The sequence below is a fragment of the Botryllus schlosseri genome, chromosome 10, assembly GCF_051294905.1.
Source record: "Botryllus schlosseri isolate E-star chromosome 10, Bs_hap1, whole genome shotgun sequence".
Taxonomy (NCBI): Eukaryota; Metazoa; Chordata; class Ascidiacea; order Stolidobranchia; family Styelidae; genus Botryllus; species Botryllus schlosseri.
The window spans coordinates 22,329,247-22,355,443 of NC_137245.1; the positions used below are offsets into that span (position 1 = coordinate 22,329,247).

Genomic DNA, 26,197 nt, shown 5'->3' on the forward strand with positions numbered 1-26,197 from the left:
ACAATAAATTTAAAATATCTTTCCTATATAGTAATTTCATGTTCGAGATTCCTTATCTATATCCTAAAGCTGAAGATGTTTCAACAAAATACAATGAGACGATTATTACCATTACGAGGTGATTGGTCGCATCTAGAATATTAACAGTCCGTGTATAAATCCAAATATTTACTTCAAATCCAACTTTTTTCTTTGCGCCACTGACCTTATAGATTATTTTGCTAGCGACTGACCTTATTTTGCATGCGACTGACCTTATTTTGCATGTGACTGACCTTATTTTGCATGTGACTGACCTTATTTTGCATGCGACTGACGTTATTTTGCATGTGACTGACCTTATTTTGCATGTCTCGCCACTGACTTTATTTTGCATGTGACTGACCTTATTTTGCATGTGACTGACCTTATTTTGCTAGCGACTGACCTTATTTTGCATGTGACTGACCTTATTTTGCATGTGACTGACCTTATTTTGCATGTCGCCACTGACCTTATTTTGCATGTGACTGACCTTATTTTGCATGTGACTGACCTTATTTTGCATGTGACTGACCTTATTTTGCATGCGACTGACCTTATTTTGCATGTCGCCACTGACCTTATTGTTCATGTGACTGACCTTATTTTGCATGTGACTGACCTTATTTTGCATGTGACTGACCTTATTTTGCATGTGACTGACCTTATTTTGCATGTCGCGACTGACCTTATTTTGCATGTTTTTGACCTTATTTTGCATGTCATCGCACCAACCCTCCTCCATGTAGTCAGTAATCGGGTGTAGGCCTACTCCCAGGTTTCATCTACTTACCCATATAGATGCGTATTAAGGTGAGTTGTGCTTGAGTGCAGTTTACATTGAGAGCGGGAACGCGGGTACAGTTGCATAATTTCTTATCGTAGCCGCAGCATCTTACGATATAGCTTGACGCAACCCTACCGACCTGCAGTGACTACACGACTAGGGCATTTCCGCGGCACCACGAGATAGCGGTAAGGGTACGAGTCCGGCTCTTCCGACTGATGGACTTCTTATTGTCACGTAATTCTTGTGTGATTTTGAATTGATAAAAAATGACCTCGATGCTCAATGCTTCTATAAATCTATTGCATCGGATATCGGTGTCAAAAGCCCCAATGGCCCTATATACCCCTATCCCTTATTATTTTCCTTCGGCCAATGTCGATCTCTCGAATGACATCGCGCATCTTCGTTTCGACTTGATGAGAATGAACAGCAGACACGTGCAACGTGCAGTCGCACTGTGCGGTCTCGTGCAACTCAGGCCGGTGCTGCCAACTCTCTAAGAATCGAAGATTTGCCATTGGCTAATACGACTAGTAGGCTTAGTCTTATATCATGCAGTGCGTTTTAGACAGACACAGTTAAACGAGTCAACTTACTGATAATTCATTTCTGTACGTAAACTACCAAGTGTAGAGGGATATGCTTTTAATAATTTGCAAGACACACCCGGTCAAACTCCATACGTGATAAGTCGCGAATATGTCGAATGTTCTTATGTTACCATAGGCTGCTGCAAGAATTATCTACGTAGATCAGACCGTTCCAACACCTGAGCGCTTGTAGCAGCTCCATACCATACGTACTTGCGTACTTGCGTTGATGTTTGTCGGATCATTTTAATCGTTTTCCGGCGTACGTGTTAGAAGATGTGTAGATCAGACAATGACTGGTGATATGTGCGGTGTGCCGCACTAGTGCACAGAACAGATTCCTACAAGTAAGATGAGTTCAATCTGTGTTCAGTTGCCGTAAATATCTCGGAATCTAGCTATTGTCGTTTGGTGTTATTCACAAGTGAATAATAGCACGGACAATAGTGAGAAGTTTTATTCGGTATCAATTCGATTTACTAGACAATTCAACTCGCCATGTACGTATAGATGTAGTTACGCGAAGGCAATGCCTGACTCGAACACGATTTATGTGCGGATCGGCTTTGACAAAGTTCGCACCTCGTAAGCTTATATTCGTTGAACAGCTAATCCCTGTGGCAAAATCTAAGCGATAGCGGTAATTGGATATCGTAAGTGTGAGTGCCGTTCTCCGGAGAGTGAATAATTGGATGTCGTAAGCGTGAGTGCTGTCCTCTGGAGAACGAAGACTGAGTATATCAGCACTGAGCAGGTTTAGGTAGCTCTGAGAAGTCGAAAAGTAATTTCGAAAACTGTAAAATATAGTAAGCCTACTTTCCGACCTTATCGGATGCAGTTTGTGCCAACGTTGAATTTGTCAGCAGTCATTCTGGTGTTGTTAGTTTTTGTTAATCTTCCCGTTTGTCTGTGACTTATTCTTGTTGGTATATAGCATATTATAGTTCTCACGCATCTTGAATTATAAAATGTCATGAATATTTTAGAAGAATGTTATCTTACTCTTTTCTATATGAAGGCCAAAAGTCAGCTACGAAAGATCGAAGATATCGATCAAGTCTGGCTAACATTCAGTCAAACTTTACAGGGAATTGCATAAAAAAATAAATTGCTGACGCGATATTCCAATCGAACGTCTTCGGTATCTCACGAGTACCCCTTATTGGGGTATCGATCGGCTCAACCCCTGGGGGCATGTTTTTGTGTGGGACGAGTCGTTGTGATTTACGCGATGATCGGTGTACTTTAATTAAAGCCCATTTCGTGCATTGATGATCGATTTCATGTATGATATCAATTGCACTTACAATGATTTGTGCCAAAACGCGTTATTCTTTTCTTGTGCACGCTTAAGGTAAAATTCTTGCAATGCGTGATCTAGCTCACACACTGCTTTGCTATATCTAATGTAGAGGACATTTCTACGTGTCCGGATTCATTAGTGTGTAAATAGATGCATTGCAAAATATATCATGGACGATGGAGAAGCAGATGATTATGCTGAATTAACGCTCCAGTATCTCAAAGAAGTTAATGAAAATAGAAGAGCCAAGAAAAGGAATTCCCGAGCGGGCGAAGGATCATCACAATTACCAGCTGGTAAACGTTTAACTTCTTTTGAACGCGTTTTTTCTCAACACGGTGGCATTACTCCATCACATTGCATCGTTGTAAAATGTAATGAAGCTACTTACATACCGAAAAACAGTATCTATATAACAGGAAAATGCCCACTTTCACGAGACCATTGACAGGCGTTGATCACGACTTTATAATAAAAAAAATTTCGTTTTTTCGAATGACAAAACAGAAGTCACAATTTCCTAGTAACAACGTCATCGGTGTTGATCACGATTATACGCAATAGAACTAACATCAGGTATAGCGTTTTATATGGCATGATAACAATATTAGAAGCACAAGTTCAGGGACTGCACCTGCGAATCTCCAATCTATGCTATTGTCAGTGTGATAAAGGGGATAAATATGAATCGTATTTACAGTTTTCACGTCATAATTTCGTGGTATCGGTATGTGCATTGTGATGACATCTTGGGTGTGTGAGAAAATTCTGCGCTGACTTACTCCTAATTGATACATTTTCCATTTCTCGGACATTCATCTTGGTGACACTGCGGTACCGTAATTTACAAGTGAATGAGATACTATGATACCTTGGCGACATCACAGATGTGTCAATATGACCGTAAGTGTAGATTACATGCAAGAACTGTATCGGCACGACACTATATTATTCAATTCGCTTGGTCGTAGATTACGTAAAATGCATGTAAGAGACGTACGAATGGTGAGTGACAAGGACTTGTCAGCTGTCGAAAGAATCGTTACACGCGAAACTGTTGATGTGATTAATTATTTATTTTCATGCAACGAGGCTAGATTAGAGTCCCCACACTTCCGACCTATACTACGCGATGAAAGTATAAACCTTTTCCCTCCAGAATTACTTCACTATTTTTGTGACGCAAATTTCCACTGCTTGCTGTTGCATAATATAAATAATTTATTGCAACAAACTGATCGGTAAAATAATTATCGCCATGTCCTGAATGGATGAAGCGCCGTGGCGCCCGTGGCACAAGCATGCAAACTTCAATTTTGGTGGCGGGCAGGATTCAGCCCTTTTGGTTGCTTGTGGACAGGTCTAGTCGGATGATACCTCCTCCTTATACCCCCTATTCTAATCCCTGCCTTCTTTTCTCAATGGGATGCTTCATTATCGAGCATATACATTATATGTAACATTGCGGATCTCGTAGGATCAAGCAAGCCATGTCTTGGCAAACAATCGCTGTTCATCCGCGGGTCACCACAATCTAAAGTTGAAATATTTTCATGTTCCCTTTGCTTTATTTATGATGCAGTGTTGAGCCTGTGCATACTTTGTGGGGAATAGATATAAATGCGAAGATGCGTATTTGATTCATCATCATCAAGCCACCATTCGGGTTTCCTTAGCTACGGTTTCGGATCACGACACAAAAAGTTTTGTAACAGGTATACTGAACCACGCTAAAGAAAGGGGAAACTTTGAAGAAATTATTCAGACCGCAACTGACTTCCTTTAAAAGTCCATTATTGGCGAATTAAAGCATACCAAATGGCATTGTAAGGCTGGTTCCTATTGAACATACAATTATATAGCAGTGCGACTAAAAATATTTTTTGCATTGTATCCTTTGAGCGCCGTAAGTTGCATACAACGGTTCATCCTTAGAGTTTTCGCTTCCGTGAATAACTATAGCTTTCCGTCCATTCTTTCTTGAAAAGTCGGCACTCCGCGTGCATCTTTTGCCTTTCTCGGAATTACGTGTCGGTGTTACAGGCTTGCTAATAATGACGACTAGAGTGAATATAACGTTACATTGTTGCCGGGCGGTTATAATGTGGCATGTGAACATGTTCGACATTTGCTCTCTTGGTGATTATTTACTTGGAAGTATTCTTTTAGAAAATCGTGACTTTTTATGTAATGGTAATATATATGTATAATGTAATGGATACTACTTACATTTTCAATTTAATCAATTGTATCGCGGACCGGATGAATTCGTATGCTTGGCATGCCAGTGTCTGAAATGCAACAGTATTGATATCTGTCACTTGTTTGGAGTGAAGAGTTTCAGCGTTCTTTACGTATGCACTGGAAGAGTTTGACCTGTCTATCCCTATACTAATCTACAATACGCTACTGAATTGTAATTCTACAAATAAAGTGGGTTAGTAGGGGATAATCTTTTGTAATCGGTTGAATCAGCATTCATTGCTTTATAGCCTTACAGAATCTTAGAATCAACCGCGGACTCTACAAATAATTGACACGTCATTTTAATAAAAGGGATTATTGCATAACAGTATCATAAGTTCATATCACAATAACATGACAAAGGTGGGGTGAGCTCGGCGAGGTACGTTTTATACTGAGATAACAACATAAATGATATGTAGAGTGTAGACGCCTCTCAGCACCTAAAGTACAACCCGGTAGCTTCCCCGATTTTAACGGGAAATTATGGTGTGAGGGGTCTTATGATATTCCTTTCACGTTAAATGAATTTTTGGACTAAAATCACAAAACAGTCTACAGTGGATAACTAAACACCTGACGCAGTCCTATTTACGAATGCTAAAAAAACATACAATGCGAGTGTTTAACACAAATTGCAGGTTGCCTCAGTACGTTTTAATGATATGATACAGCCGATCATGTTAAGGATTCATTATGTTGACAATAGTAGTTCCGGTCACGTGACAATATATACTGTCGCATGTTCGTGGTGTAATATGACTAATTCTTACGTCTTAGTCAAATATACTATGGCAATACCAACTGAACTTCATGATCAACTTGAAATCCGAATAAATAACATTTATTGTGCCTTGCTATTGGGATTCTCTTCTAATGAAAGAGTATGGAAAAAGCGTCTAAATCAGTGTTTCCCAACCGCCGGTCCGCAGAGTATATTCAAATTTTATATATTAATTTCAAGATGCAAGGTGTTGAAGGCTTGTCCGTTGATAAAATTAATAAAACATCAAAGATATTCGGAACTTCGTGAGGTAACATTAGGACTTGAAACATGTTCCACTTGACGTAAAGTTCAAGCCGTCTCTGGTGACGGCATGCGAGCGACAAGTACGAGCTGACTTGCTAATGGACCACGCAGTTTTTTCGTTCAGTCGTTTTCCATTCATTCATTTTGGGGATGACCCGGTGTCGCTGTTGCCAGGTGTTCGTGGGCGCGTTTTATTCGTAGTAGTGGGAAATGAGCAATGTACCACGACAGGGTACTTGATCCGATTCCGAAACGCCTCTTCTCTCGATATTGACTACGAACAAAACCCTCAAAATGTCACTTTCTACCTGGACGGAGTAATTATTTTTCTCCGTGCGTCGAATGAGAAGCAGAAAATACGTTGGCGATCCGAGTCAAAAATTTTAACCGTATTCTCAATGTTGGATTTTTATTTTTAAATTGGAAGCATTGAATTCCACTGCATAAATGCTGCCCAGTGACTGTGTCGATATTAGGGAATGAGAAAATGACAGGGTCATTCCCAAAATGTAGGTTTTATGTTTTGTATTCCAAGCAACATTCCCGGGCCGCTCAGAATAGCTCCGCGGGCTGCACCTGTCCATGTCTCTCTAGGACCATACTTGCAAATACACGGTTGTAGTGCGTAAATTTCAGGTTGATTTCAATTGTTGAAGGTCCACCGGTCCGCCAAATATTTTTGGAAATTTTCCGGTCCGCGAAGTGAAAAAGATTGAGAACCACTGGTCTAAATGACAGCCGAACACTGTTGCATCAGGCTTTCGGCCGGAGCGGATGTTCGATTTAGAAACCGTACTTTCGCCGTTTCGGGCATCTTCCTTTAATCGCATTTTGTCATATCTACCTCATTGTACATTGTATGTATGTCTTGGACGAATACAAATAAATAGGACCGCCGATTACGTTCACATGCCATAAAATGTGTTTACAAAATGTTAGACCGATTGGGGTGTATATCAGCGGCGCTGAGACCAAAAATGCCATTACTTTTGCTGAAATACCTCTAATTTTCGAAATGTTGTTTATTTCTACATAGGATTGCATTTAAAACATGTTTTTTCATTGTGTTTTTTTTAGCCATGACGTCTCGAATCTTTAATTGTGACGTCGGTTTTTATTGACATTGACAATTGAACATACAGGGTAAATATGGCTCCTTTGGCGGAAAAGGTTTCCAATCTCAGTCTTAAATTGACCAAAAATATCTTCGACCAGTACTACATCGTTATGCAGCATTCATACGGTTGGCTATCAACATCATCATCAAAGCATCCATTCCGCACCATTTGACCTATATTTACGACCGTGCTATAACCGTTGAACCGACGACGATTTCGAGAGTTCCAACCATTCCGTATCGTATACCTTACGTCGACTATATCTGGTGCAAGTCGTCCATAGGCTCATACTCCATGTTTTTTTAGAAAATATTTACACAATTATGGTATTCTTATACAACTTGAAAAAACACTATTCTGTTTTCTTTATAATCGCGTTTTTCAAAAACACTGTTTCAAACATGTTTTAAACAAAGTGTTTTAAAACGCCATTTCTTTTAAATCCTACATATACCATGAAAAATTTATGTTTTATGTCAGCGGCAACCTTCTTTAGCCTACCTCATTTTCTCGCGTCACTCCTGAGCAGCCATGCCGCCCCGGTTGAGAGCCACTGCTGAGTGCTGTATAGTCGCTAGTGAGTCGTTGGAAATGTTGTCGGTATGGATCGCAATCAAACTGAAGTTGGCCATACATGTTCTATATGATTGGTACGATGGAATTTGCGTATCTATTCCAACGAAATACGACGCACGCAGTCTCACACGTCCTAGCCCTGGATATTACGCATTTTTATGGTGTGTTCACTTTGGTGCAGTGTGGGTTTACAGCCGACTACATTAGGATGCCTTCCCAGATAACATTTTATCGTCTTGAAGACGCTGTTGCCAATCAGCGTGTGCGAAATCTGTGAAAAGTCACGCAGCATTCTAAAAGTCGTGAAATACCCATATATTTGAAACGTTGTCTGAATTTCTCATACTGAGTGGGCATTTCGTTTTGCCGTAAACGGCTCGCGGTACGTTAGACCAAACTGAGCAGTGAGCATAGTGTCTTTTGTTATGGCGATTGGTCAGTCGTTCGCCATTGGAATTTGTTGACAAGGAGACATACAATTGTAAATTGTAATTCTCATAACCCTGTAAGAGCATATGGGAAATCTTAAGCCAAAGACACGTGAGCGATTGCGTATGTGTTACCATGGGTTGAGCATTTGTAATGGCGAGTTGTTTATTGAAATCGGATATTTATCGTGTAATCAAAACCTTTGTTCCCCAGGAAAGATCCATCATCATCAATCATCTGTGTCTTGTTATATGATGGCGATATGCGATATATCCACCATCAATTGACAGATTCATCCGCTGTCTTTCCACAACAAAGCCGTAACAATACTTGCGCAATGTTTATATGGATCGGTGGCTCGTAACCTTTTTGCCCCAGCGCCACTTTTCAGAAATTTCCCTCGTTTGGCGTCCCCAGATTTTAAGGACATACGACTGCCAAAGACTAGAGGTTGAATTCGGGTCGAGACATTCGGACTTTGGTCGCGTCGGAACATGCCAGGGGTCGAATTTGGGAAGACTTTGGGCCTGAATTCCATCGAATGACCACTCGACTAATCAACGGTATAAAATACATATTACCTTTTAGACTCAAATCTGCCCGCCATGTCAAACTTCGTGTCCGGGCTCAAACCAATCGGGATCGGGTCCAATGTACACTTGATTCGATCTCTGCGGTAGGGATCAGATGGGAACATAATTTTATTGAATTTTTTTATGGAAAATAAAGCTAATACTGAACAAAGTTTCTTAACTTCAACATACTTTTGCCCGCAACAGCCTATACCTTTAGCTTGTGTAAGTTGCGAGTCACAATACTAAACTGACTCCTTCTTAACTAAGTATGATGAAGAAATATACAAACAATTTCGTTATGTAACACCCAGATTCAAGGATATTCACATATCAGCTTATCCTTATGATCAGCAAACTTCATAGTGGGTCTGCTGTTACTGAGATGTATAGGGTCTCACACTCGAGATTGGTGAAGGGTCACTTTTCCAGATTTAGACATGCCGCGTGCTGCAAGATTACAATACCTAGTCCCATATAATTTGCTGGGAAACCTCTCTTTAATGTTATGCAAAGATGCTGAGCGTGACTGTGAGGCTTAAAATTACGTTCATGAAGCACGTATTTCATATTACACAAAAACAATATTGGCTGGTGCATTCATGTAAACATTGCTTAGGCTACTGTCGATCGCGAGTTGAAGAATGTGCAATGTGCATATGTGCAGTATGTGCACTTGTGCTGTGCAGTTTGTACCATTTTGATCAAAATTATTCCTGCCGCCAGTCGCCACGAAATAAGGATGTGATGCCTAGCCGAGCACGAATTAACATGATAATTTCAACAGTATTTCACAAAAATATGGAACTATTCTACGAAACTATTTGTATTCATACCGAAAATCTTACCCGCAATGCGGGCTTCAATTAGGCCCAGTGACCTGCGTGTTTGAGGCCGCCGAACATCATGCTTATCTTTTAAACTAACCAAGCTCGGAAGGCGAATGAATTGGTGGTCAGTAGGGGTGTTCAAAAATGACTTTTTTCTCAAATTCTACTGGCTACTTGATAAAATTGTTAGGTTACCTAATTGAAGCCTGCATACCAAATTTGGTTCAATTTCAACCTGTAGCCGCTTTGCTACAGAAGAAAGTTTTTTTATTTATCATAAAAAGATGAATAAAAAAATTCAAAATTTTCTGTTCATCCCATGAAATTGTTTGGTTGTCTATACAAACGGTTCTTACCAAATTTGGCTCAGTTCCAACCAGCGGAAGCGGAGTTATTGTCGTCGAAAATTTTTGAATTTGAATAAAATAGTATTTACGGTGACCAATTCTTCAATTATTTAATATAGTTGTGCCCACCGTAATTACTACTTTATTCAAATCCAAATTTTTTATAATAAATGAATAACTGTCTTCTCCTGTAGCAATGCGGCTACTTGTTGGAATTGAACCAAATTTGGTGTGCAGGTTTCAATCAGGTAACCTAACAGCTGAATCAAGTAGTCAGTAGAATTTGAGAGAAAAAGTCATTTTCGAACACTCCTTGGTCAGTTCAAAATGTTCGCATTATGACGTAACACATTACGGACATCTAATTAGAAAATTTTGCTAGAACGCAGTAATCTCAATGTTAGCAGGTATTTAAAGAGCTGGGATATCCTTCGATCGTGCAGAATTACTATTAAAGAAAATTTTCAACGAGAACTATATAGGGATATTGTTACACCATCTATTTTAAGCGCCATAACGTCCCAGCGCTCCCTGTGCATTTTACCCCCTGAAAAAATCGCCCCTCACAGTGACAGCCTCAAGGCCAAGAACCATATAATACACAGATTGTGTTCAATAGTACAGCACACTTCTTGATTAAGGCGCGTGAGCGTGGTCCGATGCCGGTAGTACCTGAAAATTTCGTGATTGGCATGTGTGCAATGATATGATTGATTTTGATTGAGCGTTCATCTTTCCTTTAGCGGTCTTGAATGTACTGTACTGTGCGAATCACGCTTTGTTTTGCTTCTACGACATTCGCTTCTTACGTTTCGGTACACATTCTGTCGTCATACACGCTTGAGTCACTTGTCATCGAGATCGCTTTGCGGCAATACAGCACGTGAGACTGATTGCTGTAATCGAGGTCAGGGACGATCTCTATTATTTATCAGGCACAGAAATCTGATCAGCATTTCGATGGCCCAATAATGAAAGCGATTAAAGATTCAATGCAAACCTGTGTGCCTGTGAGGATTGGTTTTGATGCGATGTAAATAACACATTCTTCATTTATATAGATACCAAGAACAAACCGATGCGATCGGAGTCGGAAGCATGCGCATGTCTTTCCCTCATAACTGAAAAATTGTGTCGTTGCAGACAAAGAGACAGAGGAACTACTTCCGGACAAAACTTTGGGCGATGGTGAAGTTCTTCCTCAGTATTATGGAAAGTGTCCTGAGCATCTTATGGGAAAACCCCTTGCGGATTTGGATCCCTATTACAAAGAAAATGGAATTCCGGTAAATTTGCTCCATAATAATATGTTATCGATACATATTCGCGTTAAAATAATCCAGATAGCACGTCGTTGCGTTGCCTGCTCTCACTGGACCCACGTAGGATCAGATATCCTCAATTCAAGTTGCGCAACGCACATCGTTGCTTAAGCACATCTTCCCAGTCAATCTAGGCTACACGGTGGCAAGTTCCGAGATATATTTGGGGTTTCCTTTCTGAAAACATACGATGAGCTACGCATAACTAAGTAACTAGTTACTAGATAATCAGTTCATCGTCACTATCTTGCATACATAATTCCGCTTTAAAGTGAAGTCCCAATCATTACAAATGGTGAAAATGATCAAATACAGCAATTCTTCCATATGGTGATGCAACATAGGCCTACGGATGAATAAGGTTCTGTTTATGTGCGTAGTCTTTTTGGGTGGTAATCCACACTTTTTTGATAATAGTGTACACTGTGTACAGTATACACTATACAGACGTAAGATCACTAACTAGTAACTATAATCACCTAGTGGCGTTACAGCCAGGAATTATGATGCTGAAACGCAGGCGCAGTGCATTCGATGATGCTTCTGGTGACAAGCAGTCACGTCAATTCATTTAGGTCTAACGTCAGTCATAGACACGAATTCAGTTCTATACGCATATACAACTGCATAGAGTAAGAATATATCAATATGTGATTCGCATGTCGGTTGCACTTACAATATCCACTCCACAGTATGTTATGACTTTAGCAATGATGGTTTTTTCTGCACGGGCATTGGGCATGCAGGTTATAGCTCGATGATTTGAGATAGAAAACATAACATCTTATAACAGACACATTGAACTAATCCTAATTGATATGGGCGAAATATTCGAAACGCTGAATAGGCCCAGTGATGATATACTCGTCGAGCGCAATTACGATGTCTGTCACCGGGGTGCTACGGTAGCATTTTCGTGATCTTTACGTGCTATTGGCAGAATTCTCACCTTGAGATTATGGAATTAGCTCCAGGGAAATCGTCGACAATGTCGGTGTTCTAAAAAGTTATTGGCTGGCTTTGTTTAATGGCCTCACGTCCGCAAAGATTTTCTGGCGCTTCCCATGGGATTTGTAGTGCGGCGCATATTAAATTCGATAAGACGCGACCGCGTTGCGAAGGCAACGGAATTTTGCAATTATGGCCAGGTGGCGTTGCTATGTGAATAAACTATCCTCTGGGTGGGATGAAATGAACAGAAATTTATGTGAGATGAGATCATTTCTTAGTTTCAAGTGCGATATTGCGAATGTGAGTAGGAATAGTCCATGCGGGCGGAATTATCGCACAAATTTCTCAAAAATGGTGACAATTCCCGTTAAATAAGTTGCTAGTAGGCTACTGACAATACGCCGACCCACAATTTGCTTAGGATGTAAATCTTATTGGACAACGTTATCGGAATCCGGTGAATATCATGTCTCCTGCACATATTTATGGAATATGACGTCGCCATCCCACCTACTTTCTAACATCTACATGCCGATGTATAAAATCTATGACTTATGAGCAAACTTATTTTTGACATTTTTCAGATTCATTTGGCACTGTGTAAGTGTGTATGTTCAGTAGTTCATTGATAAAACTTTGTCCCTGTTCTCCAGCGGGACACGGTCTTACCAGCGATTGCACCATATGCTGACATTTTCATTAACAACTTGAAAGTAAATGAAATTATATACACGCATTGGCCTAAATGCAGCATGGGTCGCGCGTGTCGGCTACGTGGGATAACAAAATGCACGAGCGGTGGCGGTCATTGAGCTAGATCCCTTATTGCTGGATATCATTTACCCGGGTCGATCAATCCACAGTATATCGTAAATCCAGATTTCACTAGGCTACTAAACTTTTTGGCCTCGACTCTTCGATTTTCATTCGCAATACATAGATCCGATGGACGGTAGACGGCGGCCTTCCGAAGGGTACGCGGACCTGAATTTAGGAATTTACCGTTACACAGTTGAATAGTATATTCATATTGAAATGAACCCGAATATTTTCGGCTGACACTCGTCAGGGGTAATCGCCAGCGACTAGTAGAGAATTCGAAAGAACAGCGTACAGCGTTACACAGTTGTTTTGTCGCTTCAATCAATCAATCAATCAGTTTTATTAATATTTTGATCGTTTCAAAACACCACAAAACTGCGATACAATGGAAAGATAGGAAGGTGTCGAAACAACTTGGAGTAGTCTTTAGGATCAGACACCCACCTTGGCCTAGACGAAGTAAAGAAGAGGCATGCACACTTGCACAGTTGCACACTGAATGAAAAGTAATGCAGAGAACATAAGACGCAAGCGACAAAATGAGGTGGCATCTGGCGGAAGGCGAGGTCGATGTCACGCAGACTCATTTCAATACTTGTTGACATTCCTATCTAAAACTTCGATAAAAATTTATATCTTCAAAAAGCCTTATTTTCGGCATTTTAAAATTTTATTTTTGGCAGTTTTGGCATTCCGTTACCGAAATGCCAAAAATAACACGGCCTGCTTATGAGGGACTCTGGCCGATGTGACATGTCTCTAAGAGAACAGAATAGCGCAAAAACAAATATACTCCGGCATGAAAGAGCGATGGTAAACAGGTCAAGATGGGTGGATGTTTGATTGACATCCTAAGTCGACTCGACACCGTTCTGTTATTTCATTCTAACGCACTTCCTACGGTCTTTCGAACTGGTAAACCGGTGATAAATGAATGATTGATTGGTTGAATGAGGCGGCGTGTAACTTGGTATCATAATTGATTGCGTCAAGCCTGCGTAATCTAATTCGTCGACGAATAAAACTATTATCGAATAACAAGAAATAAGAATTTAAGAAAATGTATGTCGGCTACCATGACATCTGTTAGGTTCTTTTAAAACATGAATAGCCGTCAGCGGAAGTGTTCAGGTTAAATACCTGCATGCCTTGATATCACCTCTCCGCCAATGATATTGGTCGACGCGACCAATTACTACGAATTCGTTGGCAGACAGTTTTCACTGCATGAGACGCCGCTTCCTTCACCCGAGCCAGTCAGGTCTATATCGAACGTAATCTTGTCGGTTTTTACATTGATTACAATACCCGCCTTTCGTGTACGCTAGTACGCAAGTTCTGAACTTCATAATAAGAATGAGATACTTTAATTGATTAACATAGTTTCATATGAATCATACGAAATGATTCAGATTTCTAAACCGAATTTTATATAGTGTTGCTTATTAGCACAATTGCAGCGAAATGTTGTTATGATATCATACGGACAAAGTTATTGCTATCAGCGCACTCGAGATAAGTATCCGTACTTGGTTAGATTTCCCGTTATTCAATCATTACATCCCAAGGATACCAGTGTTTACGTATACGATGTAGGTGGCCGGAACCCTCGACATCATCGTCGGTTCAACAGTTATAGCATGTAGATTGTAGATATATATCATTGGTGCGGAATGGGTGTTCGGATGATGCAGACCGCCGACCGACTGTAGGATCGCCAGCAAGATATTCCTACTTCCAATACCCGTCGTGTATACTTGCAACGGAAAATAAGCAACGACTCGACGTGACTGCCACGCGTGAAGGAAGGCGCTATGCGCTCATCGCCAAATCGAACCGTAGCGCGAGAGTTGTGTTTTACCATTTCATTCATCAATTTCAGACATTCTGCGTTGCGACAGAACGGTTTTCAAGAGTCTACATATATCGATTCAGCGCGGAGAACTCGTGCTTTCTCTCAACACCTTTCAATCCCTTGCGCAAGTTTGCCGTTCGTGTCGTCGTCAACCAGTATCCTTGCAAATTTGTTCTTACATCCGTAGATCACGACAGCGAACACTACAATATTCATGCCTGACACTGCTAGACTTACAATTATAGTGCTGGCCGCAATGATTCGAGTCGGGCATCGCCGGTCTGTACTGAATTTATACGCCTCCTACGACTAAGAATCCTTTTCCAGCGCTAATAACTAATGTGTCGATATTCCTTCTCATCCCAGAATCACAAACACGGGCAAAAAGCTAAGCGAGCTCATGAAAATGTAATTTCTGCGAAGTAATGATTAAACCGCGGCGTTGTGACGATGCTGTATGTGATATTTATGGTAGACACATGCGAACTTAATCCTGAGTTGAATTGACACTATGTTATTTGCGGTCGCATGAAGGGTGCGTATTTCAGCTATCTACATCGTCTCCCCGGTGTGTATGACACCTTTTTGATAGGGCTGGGCAGAATCGAGTACCTGATTGATTCGATTCCGAATCGCATATTATGCTTCGAGTCGAGTAATCTAGTATCACTCATTATGACGTCATAATAGAATACGATATTCCAAGTTCAAATATATACCTTTTATGCCACCACAAAGAACATAATGGCTGTTATGCATATCAAAGATGCTTTGGTATTTTTCGACCTTACCGATTTCGTCGCAATGCTGGCAATGTTGTGGGATTATCATGACTTCATGAATGTGTTATTTCCAGTAACGTTCGTGGCTTTGTACAATATGTTGCGCATGCTGCGATAGGCCAATCACGGTTTCAAGTCCTCCACAGTGGAATATAGTATCGAAACCACAATTCTCGTTGATAAACTAACTTGCAGTGGCGAGGAGCGTATAATTTCAGTGCTCGAAAAATTCGTCTTTTATTACTCGACTCGAATTATTTAAATTAATACTCGATTCAGATTCGAGAACTCGAATCATTGTATGCCCAGCCCTACTTATTGAGTGATGCACGTAAATTGGACTCGACGCTTAATACGCGACTCGGCATCGAATCACCCAGTTTCTCAATTTCACCAAGACCTATATTTACCATGCGTCCTGATTTATAGGCGTCTTTTCCGTCGTTCTATAGATTCTCTAGAATCTAGAGTTATCTAACTATCCCGGTTTTTGCCTTGTTTTGACCAATTATTTCATAAGATAAGCCTACTTGTCTAGCTATATAATAATATACAGCATTGATATCGACGCTTTAACATTGATCTCAAGCACAAATATAGACATGCTTACTATTGCTCTCGCGTATTGTCCGTATAAATCGGAAAAATTACAACAATCATTTCTATCGCTAACGCAGTGTGGCCGATGCTGCTACGACGGGGAGGTGTCATTTCAAAAATCAAAACTATGTTATGCGATTGTGGTAAAGAGCCAATTCGGCCATTAGCTGTGGCTATCACACTCAAATCCGTCCGTTGGCTACTATCTCTACTGGATCTAATTTGGAAATAAACCCGGTTGAATCAATAACTGAAGTTCAGGCGCCCATAATGGAGTATTCACGAAGCGTAGAGTCGCTCTCTCATGTAGGGCATATTTACATGGTATTACAAAAGTGAACCAACTTCCAAGCTAACATATAGTCGTTTTCGTACATTTTCTCACAGTCTTGTGATCAAGTAATCAGAACGAACTTTCTGTCTCAATCCCTCTATTCAATTGTGCGCTGCACTGTAATCTGTAATCCGTCACTCTGTGTGTCACACCTTTTGCTACACAACTAATGATAAGACACTCGCTAATTTCGTAGAATTGTACATTATTCATGAACTTAATGCAAACTCTCCTTAGCTGAAGAATCTCAGATTTTTTGATTATTTTATCATGCTTACTATCATAGTTAATTGCGTGTTTCTTGCCTTGGATAATGAAATCGTCGAATCAGAGTGAGTATCAATTCCTGTTCTTTCTATTCGTATGGTGCAATTGCGTATAATATGTGCGGATACAAGCTCATATGCTTGGCCAGAACATATGCATCGCTAGTACTAGACTAGAGCGCGTGAAACTTTTCTATCTTTGGTGTCTTTCAAACGTAGGCTGCTGAAGTGCTGAGACAAAGACGCGTGTCGTGGTTAATTTATGTATGTGGCTGAGAATAATGTAAGCAACGTTTACAGACTAAAATATGGTGTGAAGGCTATAAGTCGAGTCAACCAATGTATATAGAGGATAGATTTGTTACCGAATTACGTCGAAATTGCTCTGAAATGACCAACTTTTGTTGTTAGCAAAACAACTTTTAAACCATTCGACTATTCCGCTAAATGGTAAACATATTTGTTTGTCATGGGTTACAGGTGGCCGTATCACCTAAATCCAGGTTGGCCTTCAGTATGGATTCGATAACAATGACCGACTTCAGAAATACTCTTTCAAATTTATCGTGATCCAAAAACTATCGTCCATCATTGATTGTAAAGCCACATATAGCCCAAGACAGATTTAAACATTCTTGATACACAAATATTAAACTGTATTGAGTCTCAGCTGATTTCACGCAATTATAATTATTGACTAAATTTATGAATGGTTCAAGTGATATTATATCAACCTTCAAGTTCATTATGACTGCAGTTATGGGTGTGCCGAAGATACAATGTCCGCGAAGTCACTGCTGATGGAATTAACCATTTCGAGAACATCAATGGAAACATAATCCAGTAAAAAACGATTAGTATTGATGACAAGTTTGCAGTTGAGAGGTTCAGAATGTTTTGTGGACTTTTCAAGTACACACTTTGACTACTGGAAAATTGACTCAAAATGTGACTCCAAGTCATGAGTCATTTCATATTTCTCATATACGTCTAGTCCGAGTCAAGTCAATTCATTTTAAGGTAGTGACGTGAGTCAAGTAGAGGTATAAAATGTGACTTGACTCATCCTAATACCCATTGTAAATCAGGCTTGGTATGATGAAAACATGTTTGACGACATGCAATTCAAAACCACATACAATATTGATCGTCGAATGAAACACACAATGAAAGACACCGACTCATGTACTTGCATGCAGCAGCTCACATTGTAATAACATCTCAGTCAATACTGTGATGAGAACCCAATCGACCAAATGGCATCTACATCTTAAAATAACGTGACCTTTAATTTTACATAGCCTATAGAGACTCAACAACGAACCAGATAGTGTATACATGTTGTTACACTGCATTCAATGAAACCATCGGCTCTCTTGTGGACTACGTAGAATTATTTCTTAAAGCAAAGTAGACCAATTGAAGTGTCCAATGTCCATGCATAGTAATGCTTGCTTATGTCTTTATATAATGATCAACAGGATACTGCTAAAAGGATATCAACTCAAACTTCACACGATTTAAATACTGCGATGATAATCTGTCATAGGCTATAATACCAAATTAATATCAGTCAACAAGATAAATATATCCAAATGCACTTATATTCTAAAGTTAACCCGCATATTCCCTACAGACCTATATGATGCTTGACAATCCAATTACAAGATTTTGCATACCAAAACAAATGCATCGCTCAATATGACATATTCAAAGGTGCTGTCAGCTAAATTGGGGCTTATGATTTGATTATAAATTATTCATATCGTGACGTTTTCACAGCATATGTGACAAATTGACAGATCAATTTGATGAGCATGCCAAATGGGCAATTTCATATCATATATATGGCGATTATCAGGGGATTTGATTATGCACAATGCACATATTGCACGTACGTAAAATATTATAAACAGCAATTGAGAAGTGGGAAGTCTCAAGGCCGAAAATAATGGATGTCAATGACAAAATCGCACATCTGGATGAATTGCAAAAGTTATTCAATATGTCATATTTATATACTTGGTATCAAGCTTAATAAATTATTTATTGAACATTGCAATGTGTAACCGTTTTAGATATGTCTTTACTGCTATATACACTCTTGAGATGATCCTAAAAATGTTGGCACGGGGAGTAGCATTACACAAGTTTTCCTATCTGAGGGATGCCTGGAATTGGCTGGATTTTATTGTTGTTATGCTGGCGTGAGTACTTACTATATTAGATCTGTCTATCGTCCATATAGACCTCCTTATTTGTCAATGTTTTGTTGTCGAATACAGCCTTAAAATTTGAGATCACTCTTCAAATTATGGATGGAGTTCCAAATGACTGCAATTAAATAGAATTGTATTGAGATGATCTTTTGTGTATAATGTACCTTTTAAGAAATTGCCCCACTCATGTGTAATTAGGCCTCTTTATTATCAATTCTCTATGCAGTCTTTGAAGTTCAATGGCTTTATTCAGGCTCCACAATACTGGATAAAATTGCTTAATTTCTGAGAATACCAAAATAAGAATTTTAAAAATTTATAATTTAAAGCGACTTCAGGAAATTATTTATTAATTTTGTGTTTCAGTTGGGTCACCATCATTATTACCGTTGCTACTGCTGGCCCCAGCAATTTGAATCTATCAGCAATTCGCACATTCAGGGTATTACGGGCATTCAAATCTTTTACAATTGTTCCTGGTGAGGCCTATCCTTATATGTTATTATTATTGTATTTACTTACATGAATCCTCTATCATTTCAACCAGGGCTGAAGACCATCGTCAACTCTTTACTTCAGTCTTTGAAACCGTTGGCTGAAGTCATGGTTATTATGTTATTTTTGTTGATCGTTATAGCTTTGATTGCGTTACAAGCTTATCAAGGTGTCTTATTGAGGAAGTGTGTGAGATATCCTGCTGAGTTGGATACATATTCACCAGCTAATTTCAACACCTTCGTACAAAATCCAGGTAACTAGCAATGTTATAGTAGACAGAGTAAGTAACTTTGTATGTATTGCAATGGTCGAATATGAATAAACAAAATAAATAACACATTTGTTTTTCATTTTTCTTTTGATATGTTGGATGCCCTTTCCTTGTGAATTTAGACAACTGGAATCCTGTAGATGGAGAACTCGTAGTCTGTGGAAATGCTTCATCAAGCGGGTATGATTTGCACATTTTTCGGGACTCTAAAATAATAGAATTTGAAACATTTTTGATGAGTTAATCGCTATTTAAATGCTATACATACATAACTACAGGTTACTTTTCCCATCATCATAGATGTTTCAAATATCTATTATGTATAATTCTGTAATTTACGAATGATTAAATGTTCCAGTGAAGGTTTGATAATGATCAATAAGAAGGTTTCGTGGACTTTATGTTTGAAATTTGACAAGCCCGGTAGATGGGGTGTACCTACAACCAAAATTTCAGCGTTTCCACCTATCATCGTGCTGAATTTAGTTATTGGACTTGATATTTTCGCGAAGTACAAACCTGATATTATTAGATTGATGTCACCGGTATTGCATCTATAGAATGTATGGATAGTAATTAGTCTATGTGATTTTTTTACATAACATATTGATTTTTGTAATTGGATGAATAAGTATTTACAGATGAAATACATCTGTGATTGCATTGACCATGTTACGTAAATGTGGCAGTGAATTCAAATATACACGTTGTTGCACCATTATGCAATCGTGCCAAAATTTCTGAACATTAATGATTTTCACCTGTGAAAATTACCTATAGCAAATTCATGAAAATGATTGTCAGAGTAACGGAAACCGCAGTTATACCACTATAAATTCAGGTGTGTAACTAATTTTTACTCAATGATACATATGTCGTTATCCCAAATTTAGTGCAAGCGTATTTAGGTTATTTCAATATGAATATATTTTTTATTGTGTACTGAAATTATGTACCTCTAAGAATAGTAAATGATAAAAAGGTAAATATCACATAAATTTGTTTCAATTCTTTGGGTACATAGATAAAGCAACTTATCTGACACGATATGCTAAAATCTCCATTGACATCAGATATTTGTAACATTTGTGACTAACTAGGCTGCTTGAATTGATTCAGGTATTTTTGCTTGCAAGACTTAACAAATAGCAGTACAAACAAACAATGACTAAATGTGACCAATGTTGTGTTATAGGCTTTGCCCAGATGGATACCTTTGCATGCAAGACGTGGGGGATAATCCAAATTATGGATACACTAATTTCGACAATTTTGGTTGGTCACTATTAACGTCTTTTCAATTGATAACTTTGGACTTTTGGGAAAATGTCTATAACATGGTAAGCTCATTTTCACCGTTTTCATTAGTTTAGTACAATTTTTCCTTCAAGATGACTATATTGTAACAAACACCTATACCGCCAAATTGTATGTTTAATGTCTAAAATCCAATGGATAATATCATTGGCTGCTTATCAGTGGTGTTTAAAAAATACTACAATGTTAATAAGATCTTATGTGAGCACTTTCATGCAATTATGTGGCCAACATTTATGATGCATAAGAGACTCATAAACATTCTTTTCTCAAATATAGATTTCATTATGTTGTAGTAAAATCAGTGACGATTTTCTGTCTTCCCCATTGTTCATTTGAAATTTATGCACTCCACAATTGTGAATTACAATTATTTTCGCATATTCCTCCCTCCCCCTCCCCCATACACTTACATAATGTCAAACTAAACATCTAATTTAAGTGTTGTTGCTTGTGAATTTTTCAGGAGACCTCATTGAAATGAAAATATCTGTTGACCCACACACCAACGAATACCCGTGTATTATGGGAAAAATAAAAGTATTTGTATCGTTGCACAGATTATACGATCTGAAGGAGCCTGGAACGTGTTGTTCTTCTTCATGTGTGTAGTTCTCGGCCCTTTCTACCTTTTGAATCTCCTTCTCGCTGTTGTTGCCCTTGCGTACAGCAAAGAACACAAAAAACAGGTGCGTGTTGGCAACGAAGTACTTATACTTTGTCATAGTACTCAAGTAGGCTTGCCTACTTTCATTACTTACTCAAAAGGTTACATTTTATGATTCCATTCACTTCTACTTGCACTTGAACAGTCATTTAGGCAAAACTACTTACTTTTGTCAAGTAGTTTGCGGATTAGTTTGCATCACTTTTATTACTGAAATTGCTCCGTGTCACAGTAATGGACTAAAACTAGAATTACCATACTCTCTTTAAAATACACAACTAGAACTTGAACTAGAACTACTCACTTCTCAAAACCCGCAACCAGAACTAGAATAAACGACTAGAACTAGAATCAGCATCAGCAACTATCTAAAAGATATCTAACTAGATCAATGATTCTTGACCGGTGTTTCGGGGTGCACAATGTAAGCACCGGTAATGTAATAAATGTGTAGTTAGATGTATAATGTGGTATATTTTTGTTTTTGTGACTCACTGAAAATTCGGTGATCCCGAATACTTGCAGATTAGGGTATGGTACACCTGGGCATTTTACGGACCGCGGGCTAAATCCGGACCGCCAAAAGTTGCTTGTAATTTTGAACTATACATTGGAATGTGTACCGATTAAAACCTGGGGCTGTATAAATTGAACTGATAATGCGTTTACTTTGAAGACTGTTTAGTGTTTAGCGTTTATCCATGCACCGTCGGTAGGTAGCCTACATTCGTCGTATGCGTGATCTAGATTCATAATAAAGTCGGCAACACTTTGATTTTAATTTTATCGGAAATATCAGTCATAGAATCTACATTTCAAAAAGACTGGGTTTCGAGTTTGAAATGAGAGAGATTTAGGGCGGAGATAATAAAGTCAGCTGATCCGGAAGAATGCTAATCATGTGATTAAAAATTGCTAATCGGGACGCATTTTAGGCGGAGATAATAAAGTTGGCTGAACCGGAAGACTGCTAATCGTGCGATTAATTACTGCTAATCGCGACTAGGGGTGGGCGAAATCGAGTAGGCCCTACCTGACTGGTTCGATTCTGAATCAAGTAAAATGCTTCGAATCGAGTCGAGTATTCGAGTATCACTCATTATGACGTCATAACAGAATGTAGTATGTCAAGAATCAAATGAGTACCTTTATGCCACCACTCAGAATATATTGCGTGTTATCCATCACATTAAAGATACTTTAGTATTTTTTCAACCATACCGATTTCATTGCACTTTGTGACAATGTTGTGGGATGATCATGACTTCGGAAATGTGTTATTTTCGCTAACGTGCGTCGCTTTGTACTATATGTTTCGTACGTTGCGATACGGCCAATCGAGGATCGAGGTTTCCGGCTTCCACAGTGGAAATAGTATCGAAACTATAATTCTCGTCGATAAATTACCTTTCAGTGGAGAGGAACGTGTAATTTCATTACTTGAAAAAAATCGTATTTTACTAATCGACTCGAATCATTAAAATTGATACTCGATTCAGAATCGAGTACTCGAATCGTTGTGCCCAGCCCTGAAATCGCGACGCATAAAGTTGGAAATGCTATGGTTAGGCGAAGTGTCCCGAGTTTTCAATCAAGTGGCGATTTATGTTGCATCATAATGCGAAAACGCGTTGTAGGCTATCTGCTGTCAATTTGTTGAATGAAACAACAGCCTGGTGATAGCGATACTGCCACTGTAATAGGTCGAATTATCATCATCGCGAAATGAAAGTCGTTTACAATTCGTACGGTACAGCTTAGAAACGGATTGCACATGTTTATTGATATCGCTCTGCAATGGTGGGTACATAATTCGTTGATTGTTTAGTGAAGCTATGACTAGGAGACAATCGGCACGGGTATTATCGGAAATATTCGTGGGTAGGAATGGTACGATGTGTACGCAGTTTTTTTTATATATAGTATCTATAGTTTGTTCCGGTTTGTTAAATCATGAGATTTACACTAACTTTATGCGCTGCGATCAACCGGTTTCCTTAATCCTGGGTTGATAAATCCTGACGAACGCGATAATCGACTTTATTGCTAATCCAACTTTATTATCTCCGCCCTAGACTCCAAAAAAACCACCCTCTGGCTGCGCCACGATTAGTAGTGATAGCTCTGAGCTAGCAATGGCTGCACAAACTTTAAGATTCACACAAAACAGTGGCACTTGCTTTTTAGTTGTTGGCTAACTGTTTTTTTTTTCAAATGTGCAACTAGAACTAGAACTAGAACTACTGAAATTTCAAAATCTGCAATTAGAACTAGAATTATTCGAAAAACCGCTAGTTATATTTGACCGTCAACTAACTTAAATGGGTAGTTCACACAAGTCTGCACAGCACTCAAATATGTGGTTGGAGTTGGAGTTGTGATCAACCAATAGGGCTGTGACAATGTACAATTAAACAGGTAGGCCTATGAATCTCTATGTAATGTTGAACAGGTATTATTTTCTTTGTGGTCACATAAGGTATGTATTTGAACTTTTCATATCATCATCATAACACTTCGGAGGTTATAATAAGTGATACTGGAATACTTAACTCGAAGCTCAGTACTCGGTTCAGGATTGAATCGATCAGGCACTTAATTTTCCCTAGCCCTAGTTATTATATTCCGTTATTCTGTCGTCTGATCACGATTATGCAATGGCTTCAGATTGAAATGATAGAAATGAGAGAGCGGGCGAAAGAAACTTCCCGCAGAAGAAACAAGAGGCGTCGTATACTTGTGGAAAGGCAAAGAAAAAAGCAACTGGAAGACGCCAACGCACAGATATTTGGTAGCGCCGTCCTGCTCGTGCCCGACGAAATATCAAATGGTCCGACAGCCGTACAGGGAACTAAATCGTCACAAATATCTATACGCTCTCATTCGTCTCTCGACAATGACGTAGCAGAAATACTGAGCCGACCTGCCCAAGGTAACAGTATTTCAATAAAAATCAACGATGAAGACCTACCTCGCTCACCGCGGACATCCACCAAAAGTTTGAGACCGCTGAACAAGGAGATGTCTTTGGAGAGTTCGGAGTCAGGTATTATTTTGAAAACACTTTCCTCGCTATGAATGGATAGTTTGAATTACCTTTCTACAATGAGTCAGTTTCTTTGAACGGCAGTTTTTCTTGGAATTCTTTTACCGGTATGTTGATAAGGCATTGTTTTTGGGATTAGATTATTATGAAATGGTATGCCTGTCTTACGCAGGTCTCGTTAATCTCGAGTGAGGGTTTACAAATTCTGTATTGTGACTACAATCTGTTTGAACTTTTCAACTTACAAGAGAGTGTCACAAGTTTCTTGTCCATAATCTAGTAGAAACTGTGTGGTAGTTACAAATATGTAAAACACGTGTTTGTGACGTTACTTTGAAACAGCATTTTATTTTTCTTGGTAACAACTGCTCATCTAATCATTGATTGTACTGCTGCGATTTTCACTGCCCATTTTGGTTACTTGAATCTTGTCAGTTTTGAGATCAATCTTCATGACTCACAAGTCACTGCAAATTTTGGCTTGATTCAAGTCTAAAATTTTCAAGTCAGTCGGCAGTAAAGCCACACATATTTTCAAAGTGACTCGAGTTGAATCGTGACATATTTTCAGTTTGTATATTTTGATTTTAATGTAAGGATGGATATGCATGATTGTATATAGGCTAGCGCTGGTCAAATTTTGTGTCGTTTCATTTCTATATGAATAAAATGACATGAGACTGGCATAAACAGGGCATGCTCCATTCAATATAGTATGGTAATATAATTCAAGGTAAGCAACATTTATTCACAGGAATGCGGCATGAGGGTATAAAGGAAACGCATACCTCAAATTTCTGTGGCGGACTAATAATGTTTGAGTGTGTAAAAGAAATATGTTGCCAAATTTCGGTGAACTTGCCAAGGAAAGGCCTTTATACACACCTGACTGAATGGCTGTAACGATATTATATTACCAGTCGAGGCAGTTATGGCGACTGTGAATGGCATGTCAAAGCTTTTTCTGTGATGTCGCTGCTGACGGAATTAACTATATCAAAGGCGCATAGTCCAGTAAACCAAGGATTAGTATTGACCTCACATATGATTTTGCAAACTGGAATATTTGATGACTTGAAAACTGTTTCGAAAATTAAGGTCACGAGTCATTCCATATTTCTTATACATCGAATCCAAGTTAAGTCCTTGAGTCGAGTCAATCACTCGAATCTGACTCCACTCAAGTAATGTCTCGAGTCATCACATCTCTGGTTTTTATTGCACTGGGATTTTGTAACGAATACCTAACACAGCCTCCAACACTGTAACAGTGGATTTGAAACCTTGAGAGATTAGTAATTTGCAATGAACTGATAGCAAACCATCTGATGTCACCAATAGACCAAACGCTTCTATGCGGGGTATCAGTATCTGTTTCACTAAGAATTTCATTATTT

General features: G+C 39.0%; 1 protein-coding gene across 2 annotated transcripts in view; it reads left to right on the forward strand.

The window, feature by feature from the left end:
• The first annotated feature begins 1,519 nt into the window (after nt 1-1,519).
• The window catches only part of LOC145448514 (sodium channel protein 1 brain-like), a 53,284-nt gene continuing 28,606 nt past the window's right edge, over nt 1,520-26,197 (forward strand). The window contains exons 1-11 of one of the 2 annotated variants that reach the window (XM_080326915.1): nt 1,520-3,000; nt 10,994-11,136; nt 14,828-14,955; nt 16,768-16,848; nt 18,861-18,989; nt 19,368-19,477; nt 19,546-19,752; nt 19,893-19,950; nt 20,966-21,110; nt 21,648-21,776; nt 24,422-24,800. In XM_080326915.1, coding sequence (XP_080183041.1) covers nt 2,874-3,000; nt 10,994-11,136; nt 14,828-14,955; nt 16,768-16,848; nt 18,861-18,989; nt 19,368-19,477; nt 19,546-19,752; nt 19,893-19,950; nt 20,966-21,110; nt 21,648-21,776; nt 24,422-24,800 — 1,636 coding nt within the window. In that variant the 5' untranslated portion in view covers nt 1,520-2,873. Of the gene's footprint in view, nt 3,001-10,993; nt 11,137-14,827; nt 14,956-16,767; nt 16,849-18,860; nt 18,990-19,367; nt 19,481-19,545; nt 19,753-19,892; nt 19,951-20,965; nt 21,111-21,647; nt 21,777-24,421; nt 24,801-26,197 lie in introns of both variants that reach the window. The other variant, XM_080326914.1, reaches the window with a different exon arrangement.